The sequence below is a fragment of the Canis lupus genome, chromosome 4 (assembly GCF_003254725.2).
Source record: "Canis lupus dingo isolate Sandy chromosome 4, ASM325472v2, whole genome shotgun sequence".
In the NCBI taxonomy this organism is placed as follows: Eukaryota; Metazoa; Chordata; class Mammalia; order Carnivora; family Canidae; genus Canis; species Canis lupus.
In genome coordinates, this window is record NC_064246.1 from 26781049 (window position 1) to 26807872 (window position 26824).

The following is a 26824-nucleotide window of genomic DNA, read 5'->3' on the forward strand; positions in this document are numbered from 1 at the left end:
TTGATATGAAGTATTATTGAGGTTTGCAGAAGACATAATGCAAATTTTATTAAGTTGCCATTATCCTTGTCAATGAAATTAGTGCATTTTTCTCATCGGCATCTTCTGCAATTATGAACAACAAGGAAATAACTCATGCTGTTATATGAAACAGCTTATAAATTTTTACATACATGTGAAAGGAATCGCTTGAAATCCAAAGCTGCCAAGAGGAATAATTAGGAGCCACAGAACAGATCTCGGTAATGTGACAGCAGCTTCTAAAACATCCCACAGGACAGAGAAGCGCAAGCTGGCTTGACCTATATCTTTAATAATACAGACCATTGCCCTTGGATTGAATCTAAAGGGTAGGACCAAGTGCTTGCTTCATCATGTTTTAGGAAAAATTGCCAAAGTTTATTTATGAATTCTCCACACAATGCCCTCTTGCTTTGATTATGAACCAACAGAGCTTTCTAAGTAGAAACCCAGTATGCAAAAATTAAAAGCAACAGAACAACCAATAAGAACAAACAAAACAAAACCGCCACAGAACATCATTTCTTATATTCCGTCAAGCTTGGCAAAAAGTATTATGTAAGACCCAATGTAGAAAAATGGCTATGTTAACAGTAGAAATAACCTTTTGTTTAATTAGAAAATAGGAGCTATATGGGACAATAAAAATTGTTACTGCTGCCCTTCGTCACTGTTTCATAAATATGATCATGCTGGAGATAATGGTAAGTGTTATTTATTTGTGCAATATCACAGACTTGGTAATTGTTCATGGTGTTGATAGTTATCCTGCGTGGAGATCATAGTAGCTACGGAATTTGTTTCCTTTGATCCAAGGAAGGAAAATAGCGAGTGTTTACTTAAAATGCCCCTGGCTTTCCTAGGCCAGGATAATGGATCCACATATTTTTAGCCTCTCTGTTGCAAAGGCCAAAGCTCTCTGGCAGTGTCTGGTGCATATTGAGAACTGGTGGGTTATTTTGAACTGGCTCTTTTTTTTTTTTCTTTTTTTCTTTGTTCCTCTTTTTCTTTTTTTTCCAGAATGTTTCTCAGGTCCTCATTGGACATACCTCTTGGCAATGCCATTTCATCTTCACTTCCTATTTCCCAGAAGAACTAAATTTAGTAGCCTTGCTGGAGGGAAGACATGGGGCAAAGTTTCCCACCTGAGGATGTGTTCATGGGAAGAGGAAAATCTCCCTGTTGCTCCCTCTTGAGAACCAGCATATGGGATGAAAATCAGACTGAATTTCACAGCATCTGTTTCAGTATCTTCCCGGGGGGTGATGGGGAGGAAAGGCTGAAGGCGTTGGCCAGATTTCAGGGTCAGTTCCATTTTGTGTTTTACTATGAAAACTCGATTTGTGAGTCTGTATGAGGATGTGGGGTCATCTGGCTAGATTTATTTCATTGTACGTGGCAGTTCACACTTGCTTTCTTTCGGGGAGTTTCTGTTTTCTTTCTTGTCGTGTTTGTGGGTGTAGACGCTCCATTTCCTGCCTTTTAGAAAAAAAATGTTTGTGGTTTGTAATGTTGGGTGATTTATTATGATGATGACTTAAGGATTTTTCACTCTTGACTTTCGTGAATCTGAGATATTTCCTCACACCCCTGAGCTAGCATTAGGCTCTTCTCAGAACCGAGAAACCCATGGCAATGAGATATGGCACAAATTTGTATAGAAGTGTTTTTGTGCGATCACCTATTTCTTTGAGTCCTAAATAACCCTTTTACAGAAGGTTTCTACATACTACCTTTATAAAAATATAGACAGCGTGTCAAAAGGAAAACACCACACAACAAAACCCCTTTCCTTCACGCAATTCATTTTAAGCTTCAAAATCCCCGAAAATCCCCAATCTCCTCTTGCAGTCTGGTTCCCAGTCTCTAACTTTCCTCATCTCCCCTGAAAGAAAGAAAAAAAGCATTTCTTCCAGGGACTGATAAGTTGTAGGCCGATGCTTAGCAACAGCATTCCTGTGCTTTAAGTAGCTGCAAGCCCCTCTGAACTCTTTGATGTGACTGTCAGGGCAGATTTATTTTGTTTTAGCACATTGTCTACTTGTCCAGATGTATCAGGAGATAAAAAGGAGTCATGTTTACACTCCTCCCTTTTTTTTTTTTTTTTTTGGAGATGTAATTAAATCGTGTTTTTGATGAGTCTTGGGGAGCTCCAGTTGAAGAAAACAGGAATTGGCTGAAGTAAAGGGAAAAAGGAAAACTCACTTGGCAGAATGAGCACCTGATTTGGTCAGAAAATAAGGCATAAGTACCAGCTGGCTTGGTGCTGTGAAGCTGGAGGTTTTGATCTGATTCTTTTTTCCCACTTCTAGGGAAGTTCAACCAAGAGGAAGGGAGGCATCCCTCCAGCGCTCACTTCCCATAGTCCCATCTCTAAAACCTTTTAGTTTGGAGTCACTGACTCTCTTCCTTCCTTCTTACTGTACACACACACACACACACACACACACACTCTCTCTCTCTCTCTCTCCTTGCTTCCTTCCTTCTCTCCTTCCCCTTCTTCCTTTCTGCCGGCCTTCTCTGTCTCTATCTCTCTGTCACTTACTGGGCCGTAAGCCTGCAGTAAATAGTTGTTAATCCAAAGCTAATAAAATTGTTGAACAACCGAGGTCTTGAATAAATAAGTCTCCTTAGAGCTGGGTGAGTTGAATTCCCTCAGAGTGGGATTGCCACTCCTCCTTTTTTTTTGATGATCAGTTTTTTTAACGTTCACATCGAGTAACACCATTCTGAGTTCTATTAATGACCTGTGGTGAGCAGTGACAAGCAGAAATCCAACATTTAGTACTGCTGAGGACCTGCCAGGCAGCGGCTTTAATCTGCAGCATGGAGGCACTTCATTTGCATCCTAAATAGGTTACACGAGAGCACCCCCTTCTGCCCACAAAGCCCTGTGACAAGACGGCTGCACTGCAGCGCAGTTTCCTCTTCTCCTGACAGCCCAGGGGGACCCCTGGGCAGCTTGCTCCGGCCTTCCCAGCCCTTCCCCTCAGGCCCTGGAGGGACAGAACAATCGAAATCTGGATGCTCACCCGCAAGCTTGGGGTCAAGCTGCGTCTTTCTGGGATTAAATTTTTTATTACTCATTTATTGGGGAAAAGGGGGGAGAAAACATGAATTGAGAAAGACGAGCATAACAAAAGGGAAGCTGAGCAAAGCTGGAGCTATCTCGGACGCCCAGGGCCTGGCTCCATCCTGCTCAACCTCAAATCCCAGGCTGACGCTGCTTCAGGGCCTCTTGTAGATGGTGGGCTTGTGTTTTGTATTTCCCATTCGTAGACCAGCCTGAAGTATAGGAAGGAGGGTTTCCTTTGTTTGTGCTGAACTGCCTTTGGATGGCTCCTCTTGGCATTCAGTGTTCCTTGCAACTTAAAGCCCTTTTACATACGGGGACCAGGCTGAGGTTGAAATGAGCATGTGTGTAGGCAGCTCCCGGCAACAGAGAAGGGGCTGTGGGTGCCACGTTTTCTGCATTGAGGAGCTCTGTTTAGGGGGATGAAGACCACCTCAGAGGGGATACAGTAGGCGACTTAGTCTGGGAAGATGTGTGCTTATCATTACCTTCAACTCTTGGGGCTGAGGAATGCTGGTGGTTCAGTGTGTTACATTAATTTATTTCACCATTTGACAAGTATTTATTGAGAAGCTACTATGAGCCAGACTTTTAGGAAGTGTGGAACACTGCCCTCAAGGAGTGAAGGGTCTAGTAGAAGGGGAATCACTCAAATGCACTCCTAAGATATAATCACACACTACGCTATGTCCCCAAAATAAATTACATGGTTCTTGGAAGTATGTATATAAGTAATGCCAGGGATATCGTTCTGAGATAGAAAACATGAGTTGATCTTTGAAAGGTAAGAGGTTAACCAGGCCAAAAATGTTGGGGGCGGAAGTTAAGAAGAAAAACTGGGCCGTGCAGAGATCTTGGCCTGATGGGGTCTAACAGGCCCAAAGAGCATGGAAAAGGCCATATGCTGGCTCCGAGGTGAGGGCATGAAGATGAGAGCTGGGCTGGAAGACCGAACAAGGGCCAGGGCAAAGGACCTGCTACAGATGGTGCCTTTGACTTATCCCAGAACCAGGCAAATCATTACATGGTTTTTAAACAGAGGGAAGCATGATCGCATTCTATTTTTAAAAAGAAGGTCTAAAGATGGTCACTAAAAACAAAACAAAAAAAAATAATAAATAAATAAATAAATAAATAAATAAATAAATAAATAAATAAATAAATAAATAAAGATGGTCACTTTGGGTAGGACTTTGCCAGGAATTGAGCCCTCTCTAATACCTTAGTGGATTGCAAGCTACAGTAATTCTCTGAAATGGGGTGGGGGCTGGATAAGGGGAAGTGGAGTTGATTTTAGAAATATAGTGAAGTTTGCTTCATGCTGACCAAACTACAGGCCCACATTCTCCATGAATCTTTTTAGAGTTCATTTGCTCTGGGCCCTTTGCAACCATGCAGGTTGCATGTCTTTGTTGTCTTTCTTACTAGAGTGTCACTAACCTTTCTGTAAACCGGTTACAAATGTGCAGTGGCAGGATAGGCACAGGAGCTGGGGAAGGCAGACTTGGGTTTCTGTAGCCTTGTTTATCCTTCAGAATCGAGGAATCATGAATGGGAGAAGAGGGCTAGAAGAACATATGTGTCTAAAGAGGTGTAAAATTTAGTTGATTACATGGAATACAGTCCAAAAAATGGTGGAAAATGGTTGAATGGATTTCTCATATGAGAAAAAAAAAATCAAATTTCTTTTTTTCCCTTTCTTTTCTAATTTTCCTTTCTTTTCTTTCCACTCTTCCCTCTTTCTTTTTTTTTTTTTTTAAGATTTTATTTATTTATTCATGAGAGACAGAGATAGGCAGAGACATAGGCAGAGGGAGAAGCAGGCTCCCTGTGGGGACTCTGATGTGGGACTCAATCTCAGGACCCTGGGATCATGACCTGAGCCAAAGGCAGATGCTCAGCACTGAGCCACCCAGGCACCCCTCTTCCTTTCATTCTTAATGTTTGGTAGTTAGACTGTCCTAAGTGTTAAATATACTCAGAATGGGTTTTACTCCTAGGGGTAGATTCATGTCTACTTTGGTCATAACTGAATCTTGCTGGACTACAATGTGTTCAAAGAGTCAAAGGGCAAGATTTAGGGGCATGTGGTGGTGTTTCTTTAGGAAATGAAGCTGTGAGTCCACTTTGAATGTTTCTTTGGCCGCAGAGAGAATAAGGCCACGAGGATGATTACAACTATTGTATAGGATGTAAGACTTACTGATTATGCTATTTGGTCACTTTTCACATAGTACTACTCTCCAACATATTTAGATCCAGAATCTCTCAAGGTAATAGTTTTACCATATATTTTTAAATGAATGAGACTTTTGATGTCAACGATTATTGACCGTCTCAAACAAATAAAAAAGGACTTTTTTGTGAATGGTTCTGTGAATGATGTTTGGGGGTTATTTATCAAATTACTTTTCACACATCAAACCATTTTCTACTACTTTTTAACTCCGTTGTACTGTATCAATTGTATTTTGTAATATAAAAGCATTCATATTATGAAAATTAATATTTAACCAGGTAGAGGTCATGTATTTAGATAGAGAGTAATGAGACGCTTGGATGTCCAGAATAAACAGGCATATTTTTTGCTACTTGAGAGAAGATAGGGCAAAATAAAGTCCTGATCTTGAAAGGTTCACAAACTGAGGATTAATGTTAACTTTACAAAGCCAGTCTGTGTTTGGAACTTGAAGTCTTTTTTTTTAATCCATTTCCTCTTCTCTACAGTGAACACACAGGCATATGCACACATGTACCCACATGACAGAGCTTTCAGTATCCCAAATGCCAGCATCTGAGTGGCATTTTTTTTTTCCAAATCTTAGCTATCCTGTTGTGGACACTTAGATCATGGGAGCTCTAGCCCAGAAGAGTTTTGGTAAGCCTAGCACTTCATTAGAATGTATCCTACTGTGTCCTTTGGTCACCATAACAAGTATCTTTGAGTTCCAGAGAATCTTGCCTGCTTTCCTTGGATCTTCAGGGGGATATAAAACTCAAATGTAGTAGCCAGTCCTAAGTCTGCAAGTGTCCCAGTTTTACCTCCTAGCTCTCACATGGCACAGATCTTCAGGGAATCACCTGAGCCACTCAGAACATTATATCCTCATCTACTAAGATAGCAATGAACCTGGATTCTTGGACACATTCAGGGTCAGCATCCTTAATATCTCTTTTAAAAAGAGGTAAAACGAGACTGAGTAACACAGTGGCAGGGAAACACCTTTGGAAAATGAAAGATGTACATTAGCATTTATTTTCCCAGAGATTCAAAGTTCATGGAGATCAGGATAAAAACGTCTTAGAAGGTTCCCATAGCACTTACCTGTGCTACTCTTTCACACTGGTCACATGTTCTCTGGTGGTAGGATCTCTTCGGCATGTAGATAAAAGAGGAGTAATATCTCATCCCAGTGACCAGTGCTACTAAGTGTGAATTAGTAATTAAATGTACTCTGTAATTCTTGGCTTATGCAGAAAATGTTAAACTGAGTTTATGTGAGGAGGTGGGGGGGGGTTGGGTGACCGTTGTTGCAGAAGTCTGCTGTGATATCTGGTGGTCCAATTCTCAGTCTGTATTCTTGGTCTCCTTTTTCCATGTTGTACTGTGACTCCCAGCAGCTCCCCTCGGCCCTCCCCACATGCTGCTCACTTTAGACTGCTGTTGCTGTTTTTAATCTTCCGTGGGATACCCAAGCTTGTTAAAAAAAAAAATAATAACTGCACATTAAGGCTATTTGGTGCCAACTGAGAGCCTGAAAAGTTTAAAATACATGATGTTTGGGAGGCCCTGTGGGGAAGCTTTTCTGCATGTGGAGACCTATTGTTGATGTTGGTGAGGACTCAGGGTGGGCTATTGAATAACATGTTCATTTTTGCCCAGAGATGATGAGATTTTTTGAATGTCTAACACACAGCAAGGGACTCCTAAAGATTTATATAGGGTGTTGTGTACTTTTGACGGGGAATTTTGTTTTTCAGTCTTGTTGGTGTCCATTACATTATATTCTAAAATGGATTTACCTGTGGGGAGTCACCCCACCCCTCCACCTTTAATCTATAGAGCTCTGGTGAGACCAGTCACTATCCCAGCACTAGGACTGGGCATGTGATCCAGTCTCCATCTAGCAGACTGTTCCTTCTCCTGGACACAAAGATTGATTCAGGGGTGGGTGTGCAACTCAAGCCAGGCCACAGATTCCCAGAATTGGCTTGGAACTTTCAGGAAACAGAAGCTTTTTCTGTTGCTTTGAAGATGGTAGGTTATGGATCTGGAGGTCCTGAGAAGTCATCACATGGAGAAACTGAAGCTGGGAAGCAGGAGTATAAATAGAAGTAATAGGAAGTTCTGATGATAAGTTTGGGTTCATGGATCCAACCATTTATGAAACTCTGTATCCTTGGGCTCATTAGGACCCTCCTTTCCCACATATCTTCCTAGAGGACTTTAAATCAAATTTCATCACTTACAACCAAAAAAGTAGTGTTCTCTCCCCGAACTGTCCAATTAGGGAGATTCTACAACCTACTCTGGAAATGCAGTCAGTTGCCCCAATATCGTCATAGTCATAACAGTTAAGAATTCCTAGTCATGTAGGGCTTTAATTTCATTTTCTGATAGCCACTCTGTAGTGGGAATAACAAAATAGCCCCACCTCCTGAAAAGAGAAAAAAAAAAAACAAAGAAACCCCCAAACAATAATCTGGTTAACCATCTCTTTATAAAAACATCTTCATATGCTTGAATATTAAAGCATTTCAATATCCAATTGTCCCTTCAACCTTGACATTAAATATTTTCTTTATTATGCAACTTCCAAATTATCCCCTTCCAGGAACATATGACAAGTTTAAAGCCTATCAAGGCATGATTTATATGAGACTGTTATACAGCCATCTCATAGCCTTTTTGGAAGATTTTACTGTGAGTTAGTTCTGGCATCTGGTCCTGAAAGATGGCGATGGATGGTGAGGGGCCCCCCGGAATGGGTCACATGGCGCTGCTCACTGGCCCTGAGGGATGGTCCTGCTGGGTCCTTTTGCTACAACCGCTTTAATAGCAGGGATGGGTACCTACAGTTACTAGGTGAGTGTGGAGGATTTCAGTGGACTTGGCTAATGTAAGTACAGTGAAGTCACTTTTGCTCTACGACAGAGACCCAGAGCTGCTGTCACCTCTCCTCCCTGCCCTGGGATAGAGCAAGGCCACAGCCAACACCAGCTTGGGCCCCTTCTCTTCTCTCCCCGGCCTCTCTCCACAGCTGGGTCTGAATCTGCAAATGACTTTGTTTCAATTAAGACATAAGAAGAAAAAATATAATTTCTAAGTCACTTAGCCTCGTGATACATACGCTGGGAAAATAAGTGTGTAGCTTTCCTACCCATCCCAGGCTCTGCAGTCAAACAAATCAATTCAGCCTTCAGAGAAGCATCCATTGCCTTGTGATTATGTTTGTGTAAAGTCTTGGGGTCTTTGATCAAAGAATGGCATTTCAGGCCAGGCCCTAATCCTCACTGCCTTAAGGTGTTTAAATGAGTAAAAAAAAAAAAAAAAAAAGTTGATAACAGCTGGGACTTAAATTTGCCTTTGCCCAGCTTTTGTTTTGAAAGGGCTTCTATTATCCGTGGCTTCCCTTTTCGAAGCAAAGATGGATCTTTGGGCAAACCAGAAAGGGAAGGAGGATATGAGAGGAAATGGGCGGAGACTCTGAATTAATCTTCTGAGGAGGAATGTTTGATCAGCGGGGAGGAGAGGATGGAAACCTCTGATGCTGACAGCAGGCACCTTTCTGACTAGGGTGTGATTGGCACCTTTGAAGCTTCAGTCAGGAGCCAGTGTCCAGTGGGTCGGGGCTTCCTCTGCCTGTGGGTGGTGGTGTTAATAATGTGGCAACTGGAAGGGTTAATTGCAGACAAGCAGCAGGATTACCACGAGGCCTCCTCAGCTCTAAAAGGAACAGTTCGAGGAAAGCCTCTGATCTGTCAGCCTTAGAGGAAATTAGTGGGAGCAGACTTGAGCAGGCTTAAAAAAAAAGGCATTTAGGATATTAAAGCGAAATGTGAAGAGGATATTGAAATAGGGCAAAAGGGATAGGAGTGCTGATCTCTAAAAGCAGTGTGCCCCTCTTCCTACTAGGAATTTCCGTGGTTTGTTCAGATTTCACAGATGCCTCCTTTTGATGGTCCAGCAGCGTGATTTTACTTGCACCACAACAGGTTAGGGAAGGGTTACGCCACGTCAGCAAGCAGTTGTCCCCAGGTTCCTGTGCAAAACTTGTATGGTCTCCACCACCCGGCGGTTTCCGAATCTCCTGACACTGAGGCTCCCAGTATAATTTTAAAACAAGTCAGAGCATTACTGACACCCTATCTGCATTAGCTATCTATTGTATATTTTACTTCTTACCCTTCTGGTTCAAGTCGGGATGTTGCCAATAAATCCTGTGTTACCATTAAAGAGGCCATTCATCACGCTTCCTAATGTGATTAATCAAGATACACCACAGTACCCTTAAAATGAGATCATTTTGATAAATCATGTATGACATGAAAAGACTTTATTCCTTTTAAGTGCAATTTAGACTGTAATTTTTTTCCTCATTTATGATTCATGGGAGAAACATGGATAAAATTCCCTTGCACAGTTACACCTTATCTACAGCAATAACTCAAAACTGCTTTTAGATGAAAATTCAGGGTCTTATTCACCAAAGCTGAATGCCAGCTCATTATTTTCTGGCGTTCAGTAGTCCAAAAATAATGTCCGCACATTAAGCGGCATTCTCAAAAAGTTGGAATTGGCCAGGAACCAGGCACATCAATTACACTCCATCATCCTTAATAAGGAAGAAATATCAGATGTCCTCTTGGAGGTTTTTTGAATCAGTAATGCTCAGCCTTCACCTTCCCAATTTGGAATGATTCGGAAACAAAAATGGTAGTAACAAAAAAGTATGGGACTCTCAACTGCTTTATATGGCTCTTTTCTCCTGTTCCGTAAAGCTCAGAGGAGGTCTTTTTTTTTTTTTTTTTTTTCTTCCTTCCCACATGGTTCAGGCTTTCTTTTCTATTCCCCTTTTCTTGTTTCATAAATGAAACTACCATTTTGTTCGGTCTGAGTCCTGTTTGTCTAAGCTGCTGTGTGATGCAGGCTTACCCTCGCCGCTGCCGCAGTAATTTGGGAAGCGATAGTCATAACCTCCAATAGAAAAATAATTTGAAAATGTGCCTTCTGGTGAGATCCATCAAGTGTAAGGTCACATTTTTGGTTAAAAGGCAGACACTGATGCTATTCATTAAACTGAAAAATGGCTTGTTTTCCACTAATATTGAAATAAACCCTGGATGAATGTGAAGTCATGCTGGCATGCACTTAGATAGAAAGCAAAAGGAAACACAGATATATTGAATTTGGACATGGAAAGTCAACACTTTTAGGGCTTGCTGGAAACAGGGAATCGGGAAGATTGGCTGAAACAAATGGGAACAATTAGAAGTTCATTTGCCTCTTTCAGAGGATGAGCGGTTTAAAGAAGAATTCAGAGCCTAAGAATTACAGACTCACTTTGTGTTTTGTCAAACACGGTTACCGGTGAATAAGGACTCGATCAACAGGTAATTTATTTCACTGTTGTTCTTGGGGATTTATGTCAGGGAGTGGATCAAATCCCTGTATTTGACTTTGTGTTTAACCCAAGAACTCACATACCCCATTCATATCCGCGTAATATAACAAACGCATGAAAGCTCGAGTTTGTCTGGTGTGTCACATTCATGCCAGTGTTCAATCAGATAGACACAAACAGCAAATAAAGATTGCTTGTGTGTAATTCACATTTAAATGAAATTTCCCATGCTTTTGTTTTTTTTCTGATATAAAGAATGAATTAAAAATATAAGGCCGTTAAGGCTGTACTTGCCTTGTTTAGGTTTCCGTTTCGCATTTATGACTTCCTATTTTTGCTAAAAAGATCTGTAAATTTAAAAAATATGCATGTATCTCATTAAAAAAGTTTCCTCGTTCTAGCAGCACTCAGCAAATCTCCAAAGAATGCAAGTTTAGAACATAAATATTTTAAGGCCCCATAAAATTGGCAGTGAATATTTTTTTCCCTCTAAGACCATGTTCATTTCATTCCAATTTACTACCACGATTATATTTTCCAAAGCAGCTTTTAATACAATACACAATTATTTCATATGGGGTTGTGTAGGTCACCTCATTAAGCCTGCAAAGATCAGGCCTCTTGTGATCCCCACAAATATCCTTGCATTTATTCCTAATTAAAATGGCTCTCCTAAAGTGTCTCAAGTTTATCAATACAAATAACAAGCTAAGCAAAATAACCACATTTGGAAAGTCAGCGGGGCAAGGTGACCTGGTCCCCCAAACCTCAAGCAGAGCCAACTGTGGTGTGTCCGCAGCGGTGCCCTGCCACCTGTTGGCTCTGCTTACACATAACAGAATATTGATGTCCCTCACAGCGGTGGGGTCACCCTCCCTGACCCCTGTCCCAGTTCATCACCCCCGAGAGAGAAAGAAGGGGCCGTTCGAGAATTCCGGGCCTTCTGATTTCCCCCATCATTCATTTCCTTGGCCACATGTTTCTTCTACTAATGCTAAAAATTTATGGCTGAGCACATTAAGGGCAGTACAAGTCCTTCCCTTCTTCTGGATTATTTCAGAGTTTCCTGTCATAAGGAAATCCAAGACAACGTGTCCTCAGTGGATTGTATGTGACAGTGTCTGTTTCTATCTCAGGAATCTGAGGCATGATGGATAAACTGTCAGTTTTGAAGGATGATGTTTTCTCCATATTTCCATTATGAACTGGGCTGTCATCTCCTAATAAATTTCTTGCATTGGTATCAATTTATTTTTACAAGCAGAGGGTCTGATGTATTTGGGAAAGGCACTGACAGCAGATCTGGCCTAGCTTGACAGAGCTGGCTCCACCTCATTTTGGAAAACTACTTTGGTTCCAAGGACAGAACTTGACCCACAGCCCTCGAGAATAAAAAACTCTGTGAGAGGAAGAGAGACACATGAGGCAAGTTCCTTCTTTTAAGCCAAAATAAATCAAGCCTGTAGGACTACCATGACATAATATTATTTCTAAGACAACTCTACAAACACAGATGAGAAATGCCATATGTAGCTACTTACTAATGCTGGTTTAGACCATCGCAATAATGCAGTGAATCTATGGATGGACTCAAGATTATAATAAGGCTATAAAGATCTCACTATTTTTTGCCCTCAGAAGGAATCTTAGTAGTGCTTTTCTGCCTAACAAGCGAGGGGTAGAGTCTATTCATGTAATAAATATTCGGTTACAAACGATGAGGGCGTCCCTGTCATAGTTACTACCAATAGCAGGAGAGGTCAAGAAACATTAGCCCTACCTCTCAAGAAACTTAAATCTACTTAAAGAGGTAAGATACACAAAAGCACAGGTTACACAAAGTTAGAATGAAGTAAAAATAAATTATAGCTAATGTTTAATGAGCAATGCTAAGGTCTTTGTGTCTTAGCTTTACTGGGAAGAGAGGCCGTAGAACCTCAGAATGGTTATGAAAGTGGCTATGGGAGGCAATCCTGCCTGGACTTGTGTCCCTGCTCTGCCACATACCAGTAGCCCACGAGACTAAGTGAGACTTGGTCAAATTACTCAGTTTCTCTGGGCCTTAGTTTTAACATAGGAGTAGGGGTTATGGCTGTCTCATGGGAATGCTGTGAAGATTGAATAAATTAATATGTGGAAAGTGTTTAACGTAGTCCCAGATACAAAGTAAGCACGGATATGTGTTAGCTATTTTAAACTATCATCGTTATCCTTCTGTCATAATAACGTGACTATTGTTATTACCATTTTACAGTCCAAGAAAGTGGCTTAAAGAGTTTAAGTAAATTGCCCAAGGTTATACAGCCAGATGGAGCCTAGCGCTAAATCTTGGTCAGGAAGGCATCTGAGCATAGAAAACAGAGAAGTAGAAGATATCCAAGTTGTAAATAAGTCAAGGACAGAATCCTTGAAGCTTAATTAGCTTTTTTCTTACTATCCTTCCATTCCTAGGCCATAAAATAGCCTTGTTCTACATAGCCCCAAACATATTGTGGATGTTATTTAATAAGCCTTATATGTAGTGGTGTGATGGTAAAGTTTAAACAACCAGGTCTCTAGGGAAAAAAAAAAAAAAGTATGTATGTTTATGTTTATGTGTTTAAACATAGTTTACTATAATTTTGATGTTTATAAACGATGAGTAACATGCAATTTACGTGTAAAAATTGAATATATAATGCCTTTTATTATAAATTCCATGCAGCCAGTTGATTCTTATAGAATACTTTTTTAAAAATTATTTTAGCCAAACTCTCATGTCCATAGCCAATCTAAGGTTGTAGTAGATGAACAAGTGTAGTTCTGATATGAAACATAAACTATTTTCTCTTCTTACTGAACATGTCAGAACTTCCCTCATTTGTCAATGACCTGAGCAATGTCTTAACTGGGTAACAGGGTTTGAATATTGGAAGACTGTTTCCTCCCATATTTATCCTACTTACAATGTATTGACCACAGGCACAGTATTCTTTTAATCTGCATCATTAACTTTTTTTTTATCACTTTCTTAAGTTCAGGAAATCAATAAAATAGTAAGTCAATTCCTAATTTGTAGCATTTGGCAACTTCTTCTATAAATACTCCCACCATGACAGTGTCACACTACCAAAGCGACATCCCTAAACAGGTGGAAAGAGATGTGAAGTAACGCATCATTATATAGAATTTCCACTGGAGAGATGTAGTAGACATAAATATTGTAAAGAACATAAATAACAGGAAAATTTTATAAAGCAGGAAGTGTTGAGCTGTGGTATATATTACCTTTTCCTACAATTTGTCCAATTATAAGTGTATACAATTCAATTTTTTTTAAGCAATCCAATTTTAAATAAAGACTATGTCAACACAAGATTCCTAAAAATTTAACTGTGGTTTTTGTGAGCTGGTCCAGGTTGACTCCAGACCTGCTGGTTATTTCAACTCTGAATGGCCTAGGAGATCTGAAACACTTCTGTATCTACATTGCATAGTCAATTAGTTATTAATAAATGACTTAATGGTTTTATTTATATGCCAGGCCACATAATTAATGTTGCATATTAACATGAATTGAATCATCTGTTGCTACAAATATATATTATATATATTATCTGCCTTAGTGTATACATACCAAATCCAGGGTGGGTTTTTTTTTTTTTTTTTTTTTTTTTCAGATACCTTCAAACTTCAAGTTCATTGTACAGTTTTGGGATTCAAGTTATGGAATCAAGTAGTGTTGGCCAGAATTCCAAATTGCCCACATAATAGCTGGGTACTCTTGGGCGATTATATAATCTCCCTAAATTTAATTGCTTAACCTATAAAATAATAATAATAATAGTACTTATATCTTAAGGTTGTTGATAGAGTTAAATGAAACTCTGTGTGTAAATGCCTACATATAATTAGTGCTCAAGAAATGGGACACACACAATTATATATACACTCATTACCTGCAAGTTATAATGTATTTTACATTCTGATTATGTTCTATGTTTGAACATGGGACAAAAACTAAATTTTTAGAAAGTTTTTTTTTTTTTAGAAAGTTTTAATAATTAGAAGCAAACTATTATTTCATCATGTTTCTGTGGACAAAGCTGATTGTTTATAGACAGGATATTCTGCTTTTAAAATTACCCATACTTTTTTTTTTTTTAGTAAATTCTCTCTCATTTGACAGTTCAAGAAGTTCCTGTGTTAGAGGCTATAAGGCATTCACTCTCAGGTTGGGTCTGGGCCCCTCTGCTCTTGAAGTCTATGTTCTTACCAAAAATGACCAGATAGGACCCTGCTGACGTGGTGTGAGCCAGGTAAGTGATGGTCAGGAGAGGAGGATTGCAAAAACCTTGGGGCCCCCAATGCAGACAGAGGGTGGCACTGAGGAAACAACTTGGGCGCTGGGGGGCTTTGGCCTTCTGACTTGGTTCCTAATCACTTTGTGGACTTCAGAACTATATATCCTTGGACATGTTACTTATCCTATGTCTCTGTTTACTCTTTATTCAAATGAAAATAATTGGACATACCTCATACACTGGAAAACCATTAGCACCTAGAGTGCATTCGGGAAATACTAGCTCCTGTGCCACACTTCACCTCCTCTCTTTCCAATCCTCTTCTCTTTCCTCCTCACCTCCCATTATTCTTCCCTCTTCATCCACCTCTCTTCACTCTGATGGGAGAGATTGGAAAGGTAGTTGACAGAAAAATCCATTGTTTCATATCAGCCCTGATTTATAGGTAGGATTTTAAATCTTAAAATTTTAAATATTTTGGGAACCCTGGGTGGTGCAGCGGTTTAGCACCTGCCTTTGGCCCAGGACGTGATCCTGGAGACCCGGGGTCGAATCCCGCGTCAGGCTCCTGGTGCATGGAGCCTGCTTCTCCCTCTGCCTATGTCTCTGCCTTTCTCTCTCTCTCTCTCTCTGTGACTATCATAAATAAATAAAAATTTTTTAAAAAAATTTTAAATATTTTAAATTGCAAGAGGCAATGACATAACTAAATAAGTTGAAAAATCAAATCACTCTAAATCACATTAACAAAAATACATTTTTAATGATTTTATTTATTTTTATTTTAGAGAGAGAGCAAGCACTGGTGCATAAGGGAGGAAGGACGGGCAGAGGGAGAGAGAAAGGGAGAGAATCCCAAGCAGACTCTGTATAGTGCCCCAACATGGGGCTCCATGTGGCCCTCTATCTCAGGACCCTAAGCTCATGACTTGAGCTGAAACCAAGAATCAGATGCTTAAACCCACTGAACTACCCAGGTGCCCCAACAAAAATCTTTAATCTTTGCCTATTTGCTTTTACCCATTGTAAATCTTATAATTGTTAAAAATCACGGCATATGCACTCTTTAATATTTACTATGTTTACTTAATATTATATAATAAAAATCTTGGCATATTTCTCCCTCTTTTATATTATAGTTTTATTTGGTTGCCATAAGAATTCATGATTATTTCCATAATGTCCAATATTTAGATTTTTATTTTTCCTTCTGCTATATTAGTGTCTGCTAAAAATATTTTGGAAGCCACCACTCTAGATAATTTGTAAGGGCTTTTACATCTTCTATATTCTATGATTTCATTATTTATGTAGTAGCCCACAATATGCCCAAGCCATGGTCCTTCCTTTTTTCTGTTCCTGGTTCTTTTTTTTTTTTTTTTTCCCTCCCTTCCTCTTTCCTTCACAGATATTTCTAAACTATAACTCGGAGCCTGATGCCATTTTAGATGCTGGACCCCTTTAGTGGAAAGGGAGGTTGGCGGGGGGTTGGGGTGACTGGGTGATGGGCACTGAGGGGGGTACTTGGTGGGATGAGCACTGGGTATTATGCTATATGTTGGCAAATTGAACTCCAATAAAAAAATAAAAAAAAAAGAACTGGACCCCTTTATACCAGATAGAACCAATAGGAAGTTCTATGCTGTTGCTTTCAAGGGGCTTCCTTATTTCAGAGAAGTCTTTGGCACCTTACCCCTTCTCTGACTTTTAGCCTGCCCCAGCCTTCAGCTTCTTCACTCAGCTCAATGCTGTGCTTTTGCCCAGATTCTGCCCTTTGTCCCTTTGGGATATTTCTTAATCTCTTGGTTATTGACTCACCCTCATCCTTACCCTACTGTTTTTTAATTACCCCCCCCCCCCAATTTCTTGACTTCTGGCTCTGACAACCTATGGCCATTTCTGTTCCCAACCCTGTCTGTCGTTCCCAACCCAATGCGTCTGTCATGAAGTCTTTCTGTCTTGATTCACACTGAAAGGGATGGTGCCTTCACCCAGAAGTGGGTCAGAAGTCAGGCAGGTTCTTTAGCTTCTAATTTAATTTTTCAGTTGATGGCAAGTTTTTGCCTCTGATTGTGGCAATTTGGCTCATACTTTTGTTGTGTTGAATTATAATCATTGTATAGGTAGTTTTATCTTTTACATTACAATATTTTATTCACTCAGTCACCATGCACTGACTTCTTTCTATATTTCTAGCAGTGTGTTGGGTACAAGGGTTAATAGTATAGTTAATCTTGGAAAGCTAATATAGTTAATCTTGAAAGCTTTCTCTTAGTATGAATAAGAAACAAGCAAGAACATAATCACTGTTCCATGTGTCCTAACAGAGGTCAGGGAAAATTTTCTGTAATAATACAGAGTATGGGGGTCATGCTACCAGTTGGTGACTCTTAATAACCAGTATTAATCATGGTTATCTTTTTTTTTTTTTTGATGAGTCAGGAATTCAAAGCCCTCGTTTTATTTTTCTTGGTATTCTCAGCACAAGGCTTGGCATATAGTAGGTGCTTATTAAATACTTGATAACTAAATGAGTGATGCTTTTTCTTATGAAAGAAAATAAATGTTTTTAGAAGAGTCAGCTTTATACCACAGTTTCAGGGAATGAATTGTGATGAAAAGTGAAGATTGCTTTTACTTGAAGGAGGCTGACAAATTTCCCAGACCCGGGATCACTTTATGCCGTGTATGATTTAAGGGTGAGTGAGCATGCCAAAGCGCTCCACTTGAGCTGAGTAATGGGGAATGAGTTGTGGAGATGTGGTCTTAGATGGTATTTTGTGAAAAATAGTAGGAGATTTATGGCTATTAAACAACTTTGTAGCTGCCCCCTTCTTGTTTTGAAGCCTGCCAAATCGCTCCTCCTGTGGTCTGTATCATATTCCTTCAGGGCATCCATGATGTTCAGAAATATCCATTGGAATGCAGGTTTCCATGGAATGCACCCAATGGGAAGGGACTTGATTTTTACATACTCATCTGAAGACATTTGTTTTCTGCAACCACTGAGTGAAATTCTCACTTTGCAAATCTCTTATGGAGTGTGTTGTGTTTCCATTGACTCTTTTCCAGTGAGGTTGCCCAAGTTATGCCTGCCTCCCTGCATTATTAAAATTGCAACATGCAGTATATTAGTGACTATTATCATTATTGATGTGAGTTTAAAAAATTATCAGCAACACTCCAATTGTGAGAAGGGGAAGAGGTTAGAAACCTTCAGTATGCTTTGACAAATCTTAAACAGAAGGATTTACTGGGCTGGCCTGAGTATCTCAAACCTTGCTGTGAAAAAGGTGAACATATTTGCTATTATTTATCAGCTTCTTCCATTCTGTTGTTATGCTTAGCAGCCTTAGAAAAAACAGAAGAGGATATTTCTTTGCAAAAAAAAAGCCAACAATAAACAGCCTTAATCCATGTTGTGCATGTACTGGGAAATTGCTAGAAAAAACTTCCTCTCGTTATGGGTTCACATCAGAATAGGGTGTTATGGATCAGAGAAAAACAGGAATCTTTGTTTTTCTTTTTTAATTATTTAATTTTGAGAAATTTCAAATATGTAGAAAAGTTGAAAAATAATGAACACATGTAACTACCATGCAGAGTTTATATTTTCTGATATTTTGACATATTTGTTTCCACGTTTTGTCGTTAAATAAAATAAATAAATCATATGTATAATTGAGGCTCCTCCCATTCTGTTAGCCCCAGTCCTATTATTCTGCTTTTTGGTAGAGACAACCATTTTCATGAGTTTAGTGTTTAACTTGTATAATTTTTAGATGTTTCCATACACACTTGATGTAGAAGTACTACATATATATATAAATATCATACCATATTTATAATTTTGCAACTTGTATTTTCACTGTGTCAAAATTTTAGACCTATTCAAGTTGAGATACCTAAATCAGGTTTATTACTCTTAAATGCCAAATATTATTCTGTCATATGAATACACAACATTTTATTTATCCATTTTCCTTATTGACAGGCATTTGAACTACTTCCAATTTGTTCTGATCCAAATAATCATGCAATAAGCACTGTTTTATGTTCTACTTTATAGACTTGAGTGAAATTTTCCATAACATATACATTTGAAATGGAGTTGCTGTACCAATTTTCAATTTTATTAGATATTGCTAAATTATTCTCCAAAGTAGTTGAACCAGTATTCATTTCCACTGGCAAGTGGAACCAGCGTCCATTCCCCCTGGCAAGAAGATAAAAGTTCTTTCCCTTTCTTCTCCTTAGCACTTGATGTAAGACTTGAAAGTTTGCCAATATGGCGGGTGGAAAAATTGTATCTTGTTTTAATAATGCATTGCTCTTCAGACTAGTGAATTTGACCGTCTTCTCTTTCCTTCACTGACCACTTAGGTTTTTCCTTCTTTGAATTGCCTGACATTTCCATTGTCCATTTTTTCTATTGTATTTTTAATTATTTAGGGATATATGTATTCTGGTAGCTAATATTTTATTGTAGATGTTGCAAATATCTTCAAACAGGAGTGATCTAAAAAGTAAAATGTAAAAGTATAATTCTCTGCCATAGATAGTTAGGAAATTTGGCAAGAACTCAAAAATTTGAGAGGATTTGTGATTCTGAAGATTCAGATTTACCCAAATTACCCTATTCCTATTTTAGGTATAGCTTCTTAATCCAGGTAAAAGAAACCGTTATTCAAGTTTTTCCTCTTAATGTTTCTATCATCTCATACTCAATATACTATGGGTACATTACTTCAGTTTCAAGAGAAGTTCTTTATTTTGCTCCACTTGCACTGTTGTGTATGTACCGCACGCTGACCTATTGCACCACTGGAGTTCCAAGGAGATTTATTTTGGGGCAGGTAGTGTGCAAGTTTAAGACATTACTACTTGTTCCATATGATAATCATGCTTTTCTTAACTGTGCATATAAGCATAATATTCACCAAAAAAGCATAATATTCAGAGAACAAATTGAAAAGATCACAGGGACTTCATTTTGATAATAGCCAAGTCAAAGGACTGGTGGTTAGAATCTTAATTTGTAGTAGTTTCCCTAGATATCCAGCCATAGATGTGCCACTGAAAGACAGTTTGCAAAATTGTTCTTTTCCTGAATTCTTTTCCATAACTTGAGTTTATAAATGGACACTGAGCAGAAAAGTAATTAAACGCTAGGCATAGCATGATGACTGCAAAACAGAACTCTAGCCATGCCACTTTTGCTTTGACTACAACTGGAAATAAAGGTAAATAGCTATTTTACCCTTGGTTATAAAGCTCTAATGTTTTGCCCAGTCAGAGGTATTTGCTGAAAGGTAGTTTCTTCCAGTAATTTTAGGAAAAGCTGTCATCAAATTGTCAACAGCCCAAATTGAGATTAAACGCACTAAGAAATCTCACAATATAGCAACCTAAACTCATACTGGAATTGTAGGCCTTTTTAGCATTGAGGTGGAACAGAAACATTGACAGAGAGAGAAACTATGGCCTTTTACTAAGGAAGTATGGTAGATCTGTGGAGGGACAACTCCTATTACTTAGCCCCATATATCCTGCCTCCAGCATTGAATCGGTGCCATATTTAGAACACTGTCACTGTGTCTCATTTATCATGTGGGGATTGCAGGAGACCCTGACTGCCAAATGGAGGGACATGTGGTGACTCTAGTATTTGAAATTTAATCTAATTTCTGACTCTTTATGTTCTTGCAGCATCCTAAATGTCTAATGATGTAGTATCTAGTAAGTCTTGTCTACTTTTTAAAACATTTTTCTTAGTGACTGAACTTTTTTCTTTCTGGACCCAATACCCTTGGATCAAGCTTTAAACACCACATATTTCCCTTGGAGCTGGAATGAAGTAATGCTACCTGAAATCTGTCTCTACCTTAGGGACAGAGCTTCTGATTTTGCTCCATTCAGAACTCTTTCTCTAAGTCTCCACTGAAAGCCGCTTAATCAAACATCTCAAATGTCAGAAGCGGGGTTTAAAGGGTTTTTCTAGCAAGTAGGTCTAATCTCCTACTTAGTTTTGATTCCTATAATGTAGATAATCTCTTTGGAGAAAAGGCCTGCTCCTAGCAGGGCAAATATATCCCATAGAATGTATTTCCTATTCCAGAAAGAAAAATGTAGCATTAATGAAATTTACTTTTTCTTGAAGCTTGGAAAGGTTGTAAGCTTAGGATTTTGATCCTAGCAGATGTTCTTTTTTGGGTATTAAAAAAAAAGTAGTATTTGATTCAGAAGTCTCAGTAAGAATTACAGTGGTGATGCTTCTTGCTATAAGCAGCCACGCTCTGAATGTGACAGACCAGTCATTAGTTCTGAGGGACAGCTGACCCCACAGCCATAGTCTTTCTTCCCGGCCTTATCCCCATTGTTGTAAAGCTAGAGAGAAAGAAAGATAGCACCACTTACAGATACAGGTCACACACTATACAGTTTGATGGTTAAAGAGCTGTTTGTGTACAATAAAAAATCATCTTCAAGATACATTTCTTATCATTTTCTTTTAGGTCTCAGAATGACAAAATTTTATTGATAACCATTATATCCCAGATTTCAGATGAGTTTTTCAGTGCTATTGTTAAACTCAGCCAGAACCCCAACTGTATGGTGCACAATGGTTTATATCCTTCACTTCAGGCTGCTGAGCCCCCAGCTTCTCTGTGTCTCTCTGCCCTGGGGCCCATGCAAACCAGCCCTGTTTTTCCCCATCCACCCTGGGGCAAAGCTCAGCATCCTTACTGGTTTCCAGAGCAATCTACGCATAGTGAGCATGTAATCTGTGGGAAGTACTGGCAGAGGGCCTGTGGCAGCAATCTAATTCCATACCGTTTCTGGCCTTTATCCTCTCTCCCTTCCTCTTCCTTCTTTCAGTTCAGGAAATAAACACACCATTCTCTTGTCTCAGAGCACTTCCACCTGTACCGAGGCTCCTCAAATCTTTGTATGCTACCCTACACTCACCAGAATATTATCTCAGCACAGACAACTCTTGCTTCCTAAGAAGAGTCTTGGTTGACCATATTTCTTCCAGACCCAGATCCCTAGGAGACATGTTTAGTAAATGAAGGTATTCAGTGTTTGGTGTTACTTCATGTTGACATTTTCTTTTATTACACAGGCTTCCAGTGACCGCGTCACGGCCTCTCCAGAGCACCACTATACACCCCTGCCTTCTGCTTCCAGGGATCTCACCAATCACCGAGGTAGGAACTCGGCTTTTTACTGCTCTTAGTGGTTGCAGGGAGGGACACTTGACTGTGCAGAGCTCTGGGCTTATTATTGCTGCCTCGGCACTTTAGAAGGAACACAGTGCTTTTCAAGTCCTTGATGAGAAAACCATACCTGTCAAACCTAGCGATTTTAACTCATATTAAACAGAATTTAGTGGCAGTCTACTGGGAAGGCAAATAAATCCATGCTATGATATAATTTTGTGATTTGATTTTTTTTCTTTAAGTAAAGAGATTATAGTACTTAAAAATTACTAAGTAGATCATTACCTGCAGCAAAAGTGATGGAGAGAATTGGGAAACTCTAATATTTGTAAAAGTATCATTGTTTGGGGAGTAGAATAGTTGAAATCTATAATTTCAAAATGAATAAACTCTACATTACAGCTAAAAGGAATTCCAGTTTGCCTAGCAACATTGCAGAGAGTCAACGCACAGTTTTCCTTAAGTTATCTGATCCTCAAAACATTAATTTCGTTTACCCAGTATTTCCAAAGCTTTAAATTCCTATTGTCATCTGTGGAGTCTGCATGGAATATAATTCAAAATTGCCTTGACCCTAAGCTGGTTGCTCAGGCCGAGGACTGTATGATCACCTTTGTTGGAACTGGGGAAGACAGGGAGAGGCCATACAGCGTAACTTATTTACCCCATTTTATGGGTTATGACAACAGCCACATTCCTTAACTGTGAATCTACCTTCCAATAGTAAATATGAACAGGCTTAGTCTGAGGGCCTTCTATACATTAAATGCCATTTCCCCAAGCAGGAAATTCCCCTCATACATTTAGGGAACACTGAATAAGGACTGTCGTAGCTCTGTCATCTAGCTACATTGCAGAATGGGTGAGTAGAAACAAAGGCTGTAGAGGACCCAGAAAGTGGTGAAGTTGGCACTCTGAGATGACATGTGGGCTCTGGACAAATGACACACTTCTGTTCTATAGAAAATGATCAAAAATATGATGCAGGGTTCTAGGTGTCTATGACTTGAACCTGTGTTGCCCCTTTGATGTCTGGGCACAGTAGAACTTTTCTACATTTTACATATATTTTGGTCCAATTATGGTTTTGTTCACTAAGTGTCAGCTTTGTGAAAATCAGTTTTGCTCAAAAGCAGGTAGAACCAATAGCTGCTAACATGTTATATTTTGAGGGGTATATATAGATCTCCTTTGCTGAATGTCCTTATGGAAGTCTCAAACATATTCCTTTAGAGAATATTTTTTTGAGGGGGATGGAGAGTTCCCCTAGGTAAATAATAATACTGTATCTAAACAAAATAACTAACTCTAGCATGGATTTATTTTTTGGTTTCTTATATTGAATAAAGGTATTTTTACTCTGTAGCTCATTGAGTATACTACATAGGAATTGAAGGCTCAGACCCATAAGTCTACTTCTGAAAATTGATCTAGCCCTGAAATTGAGATTTCACAACAGAAGGACATGATCAGATCCATGATCATCCTCCATAATAGGACAAATTTCATTTGTTACTATAATGATAAAATAAGAAAAATGAACCTTAAAGAAATGGAATTTAAGAGTACAAGTTTTGAGGGTATATTGAGTAATATTTGGAATATGGAAGAATGCTCAAGGTGTTTAGAGTTAAAACAAGTGCCCTTTAATGACATCAGAGCCCAGCATCAATGGGAACATTGCTGTTGAAAGGACCCAGCCACAGATTTCTCAATTTTACTGAAGAATATGCCTAAAAACTTAATGCTCTGGTTAAATATGCCTACAAATTTAATGCTCTGGTTGCTTGATGCTAAGGACCTGGTAGTGAAAAAAAGCAAGTCAGCATCATGAAACGACAGGCAGGTCTTTGGGCCTATGGCCATGTGAACACCACTATAAACAGAGCCCACAAAGTCATTAAGGTTGAATTAATATAAGGCTGATCCATGTAGGAAAGAGATGAAACTGATCTATTTTAGCTGGGCATGAATCACACAATAACAAGTAGGAAAAGGCTGATTTTTTTTGGCACCCAGAATGAAACCAATGTCTTTTTGAATGCCATCTTTTTTCTTTTTTTAAGATTTACTTATTTATTTTAAAGAAAGAAAGAAAGAAAGAGTGCATATGAGTGAGGAGTAGGGCAGAGGGAGAAAATCTGCAGCCTCTCCTCTCTGAGTGCAGAGCCCAATGCAGTCTCCATCTCATGATCCATGAGATCATGACCTAAGCTGAAACCAAGAGTTGAATGCTTAATGGCCTGAGCCACTGAGGTGCCCCAATGCCACCTTGTTTTTTCATATTTAAGTTAAATTATTCTATATTTTTGATCATATAAATCACCAAACTATTTGGCTATCATTTGTTAACACCTTTATGGAAGCAACTTACAGTTATCCAGAGAGGCTCTTTCACATGTGAAGACAAATTGCATCAGGTCTTGCCCAAGTGAAATCTTCCATGATGTCTGAGACTTGGTCTATAAAATCTTAAGTGAAAGTTCTATTTGCAAATAATTTTTGATTCATCCAGTTCCCAATCTCTTTTCATTCCGCACCAACAACTACATAAACTGGCTGGCAGTAGTTCACGTGCAAATTGCTGTTTTTCTATACAGGCCATTTTCTCTTTACTTGTCCTTTTATGTTACTTCCAGTGTTGAGTATGATAGACCCAAGATTTATGTCCAAAGGACTGTAGATTCAAATACAAAGGAAATCTGGGCCCAGAATAAAGATCAGGATATAGGGACTCTATTTTTCTGTGTATAATTTATAGTTAATCCATGCATCGTAGGGATAGTAATGCACAGTACTTTTTGCTTCTTGTATGAATTTTTTTCTATATTGATTTTTCCTCTTCCCGAGGTACTTAAAATATTTGTTTCTATTTCCTTTGTGCAATTTTATATATTCTGCTTTGTGTTCAAGAAGCCTAGTAATGTAGGTTTTCGAACTCTTTATAAATGAAAGCTTCCTGAAGGGGGAGTACAGATTCTAATCTTTCTTCTCCTTCACATCCCTGACTTCTGCTCATCTTCAGGTATCAGCTTATCACCACTGTAAGGATGACTTTTCTGATCCCTGCCCACCCTTCCCACATTTATATTAGCTCAGTGTTCTTTTTCAGGCTTTTTTGTCTAGTGCCTTCTTGGACAGTATAAGCTATTGAAGGCAATGGAGGAGATTGTGTCTATTTGCTCACCACTATACCTACAATGCCTGCCACAGGGCCTTCTGCTTAATAGGAGCTCAATAAATATTTGTTCAGTAAATGATGAATGGTAGAAACCCAGAAGAAAGTCAGTAATTTAGATGCCTCTGTGAAGTAACTTGATTGTGTCTGAGAAAGGAGACCCATTTTCCTTTAGGAGTGAGTGATAGGGGAAGAAAAGGCCAGCCTTGTGGACCTCAGACCTCAACTCTGTTTCACAAACCCAAATCATCATGGTTGGGGCCATATGTATTGATTCATTGTCAGGAAGCATTTAGCCACATTGTATAACTTCCAAGTAGGTAATAATTTTTTTGTCATAGTTTTCAAACTCTGGTGTTTTGATGGTAGGAAGAAAATAGGATGAATTGAAGCAACTAATGGAATCATTTTACTAGTATCAGAAGCTCTCAAAGAAGGGGCTACACTCACCATAAGATGCAGGCTGTGGTATAGATGAGGTTTTATGATTGTGCACTTGAAATCTGAGAATTCTGCTCTAGGTCTAAACATGTCTTTGGAGTACAGGGACTATGGGGCCGTGTCAATAACCCCAATTGTTACCTAGTGGCAGTCTACTTACTATATCCTCTATGGGTATCCACATTAAGAAGAGTGTTGGGAGTGTTCGCTGGAGAAATGTTTCTTTAAATATGTGCATAGGACATACACCTGTGTGCCAAGTATTGCCACTCTTTATCTGGTAACTGTTGGAAATGGACTTTGCATTTATGTAGACCACTGCATCTTTTAGGGAAAACATTTCTATTTAGTGAGTTGACCATATCATCCTTAAGACAACTCTAGAAAGTAGGGAGGGTAAATATTAATATTCCCATTTAACAGAGGAAGGCACCAAGAATTTCCAGGGGAGACTGAGTGACTCGGTGACAGAGGCAAGGAAAAGAAAAAATCAGAGTTCTGTGTCCTTGATTCCCAGGCCACCTCTGATATTTGTCCTTCACACAGGACATATGAAGCAAATGCAAGACTGACTGTGGCATTGTACTAGAGCGAAGAAGGAAGTACAGGCAGAGAAGTGGCCTGGAAATGTCCACTGCTGGGGTGGATTTCTGCAGCCTGAGCTAAGGCTGCAGTGAAGTATAGTACTCGCCTCTTCTGTCAAAGGGATTGACTGTCACTCTCCTTTCCTCCCTTCTTTAAAATTTCAAATCTATAAATTCAAGAACAGAGAAAGTTTGAAAAACCAAAGAGGAAGATCCTATGAAATCAGTCTGAATTCAGATAGGGAAAATAGAAGGCCCACTATGTATTCATATGATGAAGGGGTTTAATGTAAGGAATGAAGAAGAGGCTGGTCCAGTCAGGGAAGACCCCACCCAGAGTCCCAGCCTCACATGGAGGCTGGTGATTCTCGAGAACTTGCTAAAGTTTCTGCACAT

The 26824-nt window shown here is 39.2% G+C and overlaps 1 protein-coding gene across 9 annotated transcripts in view; it reads left to right on the forward strand.

Moving 5' to 3' along the window:
* LRMDA (leucine rich melanocyte differentiation associated) overlaps positions 1-26824 on the forward strand; it is a 1023935-nt gene that overhangs the window by 792723 nt on the left and 204388 nt on the right. For all 9 annotated transcript variants that reach the window (XR_007410032.1, XR_007410033.1, XM_049108827.1 and 6 more), the window contains one exon: positions 22129-22213. Coding sequence is in view for 6 of the 9 variants with exons in the window: in XM_049108827.1 (XP_048964784.1) it covers positions 22129-22213 (85 nt within the window). In the remaining 3 variants the exon portion in view is untranslated. Of the gene's footprint in view, positions 1-22128; positions 22214-26824 lie in introns of those variants that run through there.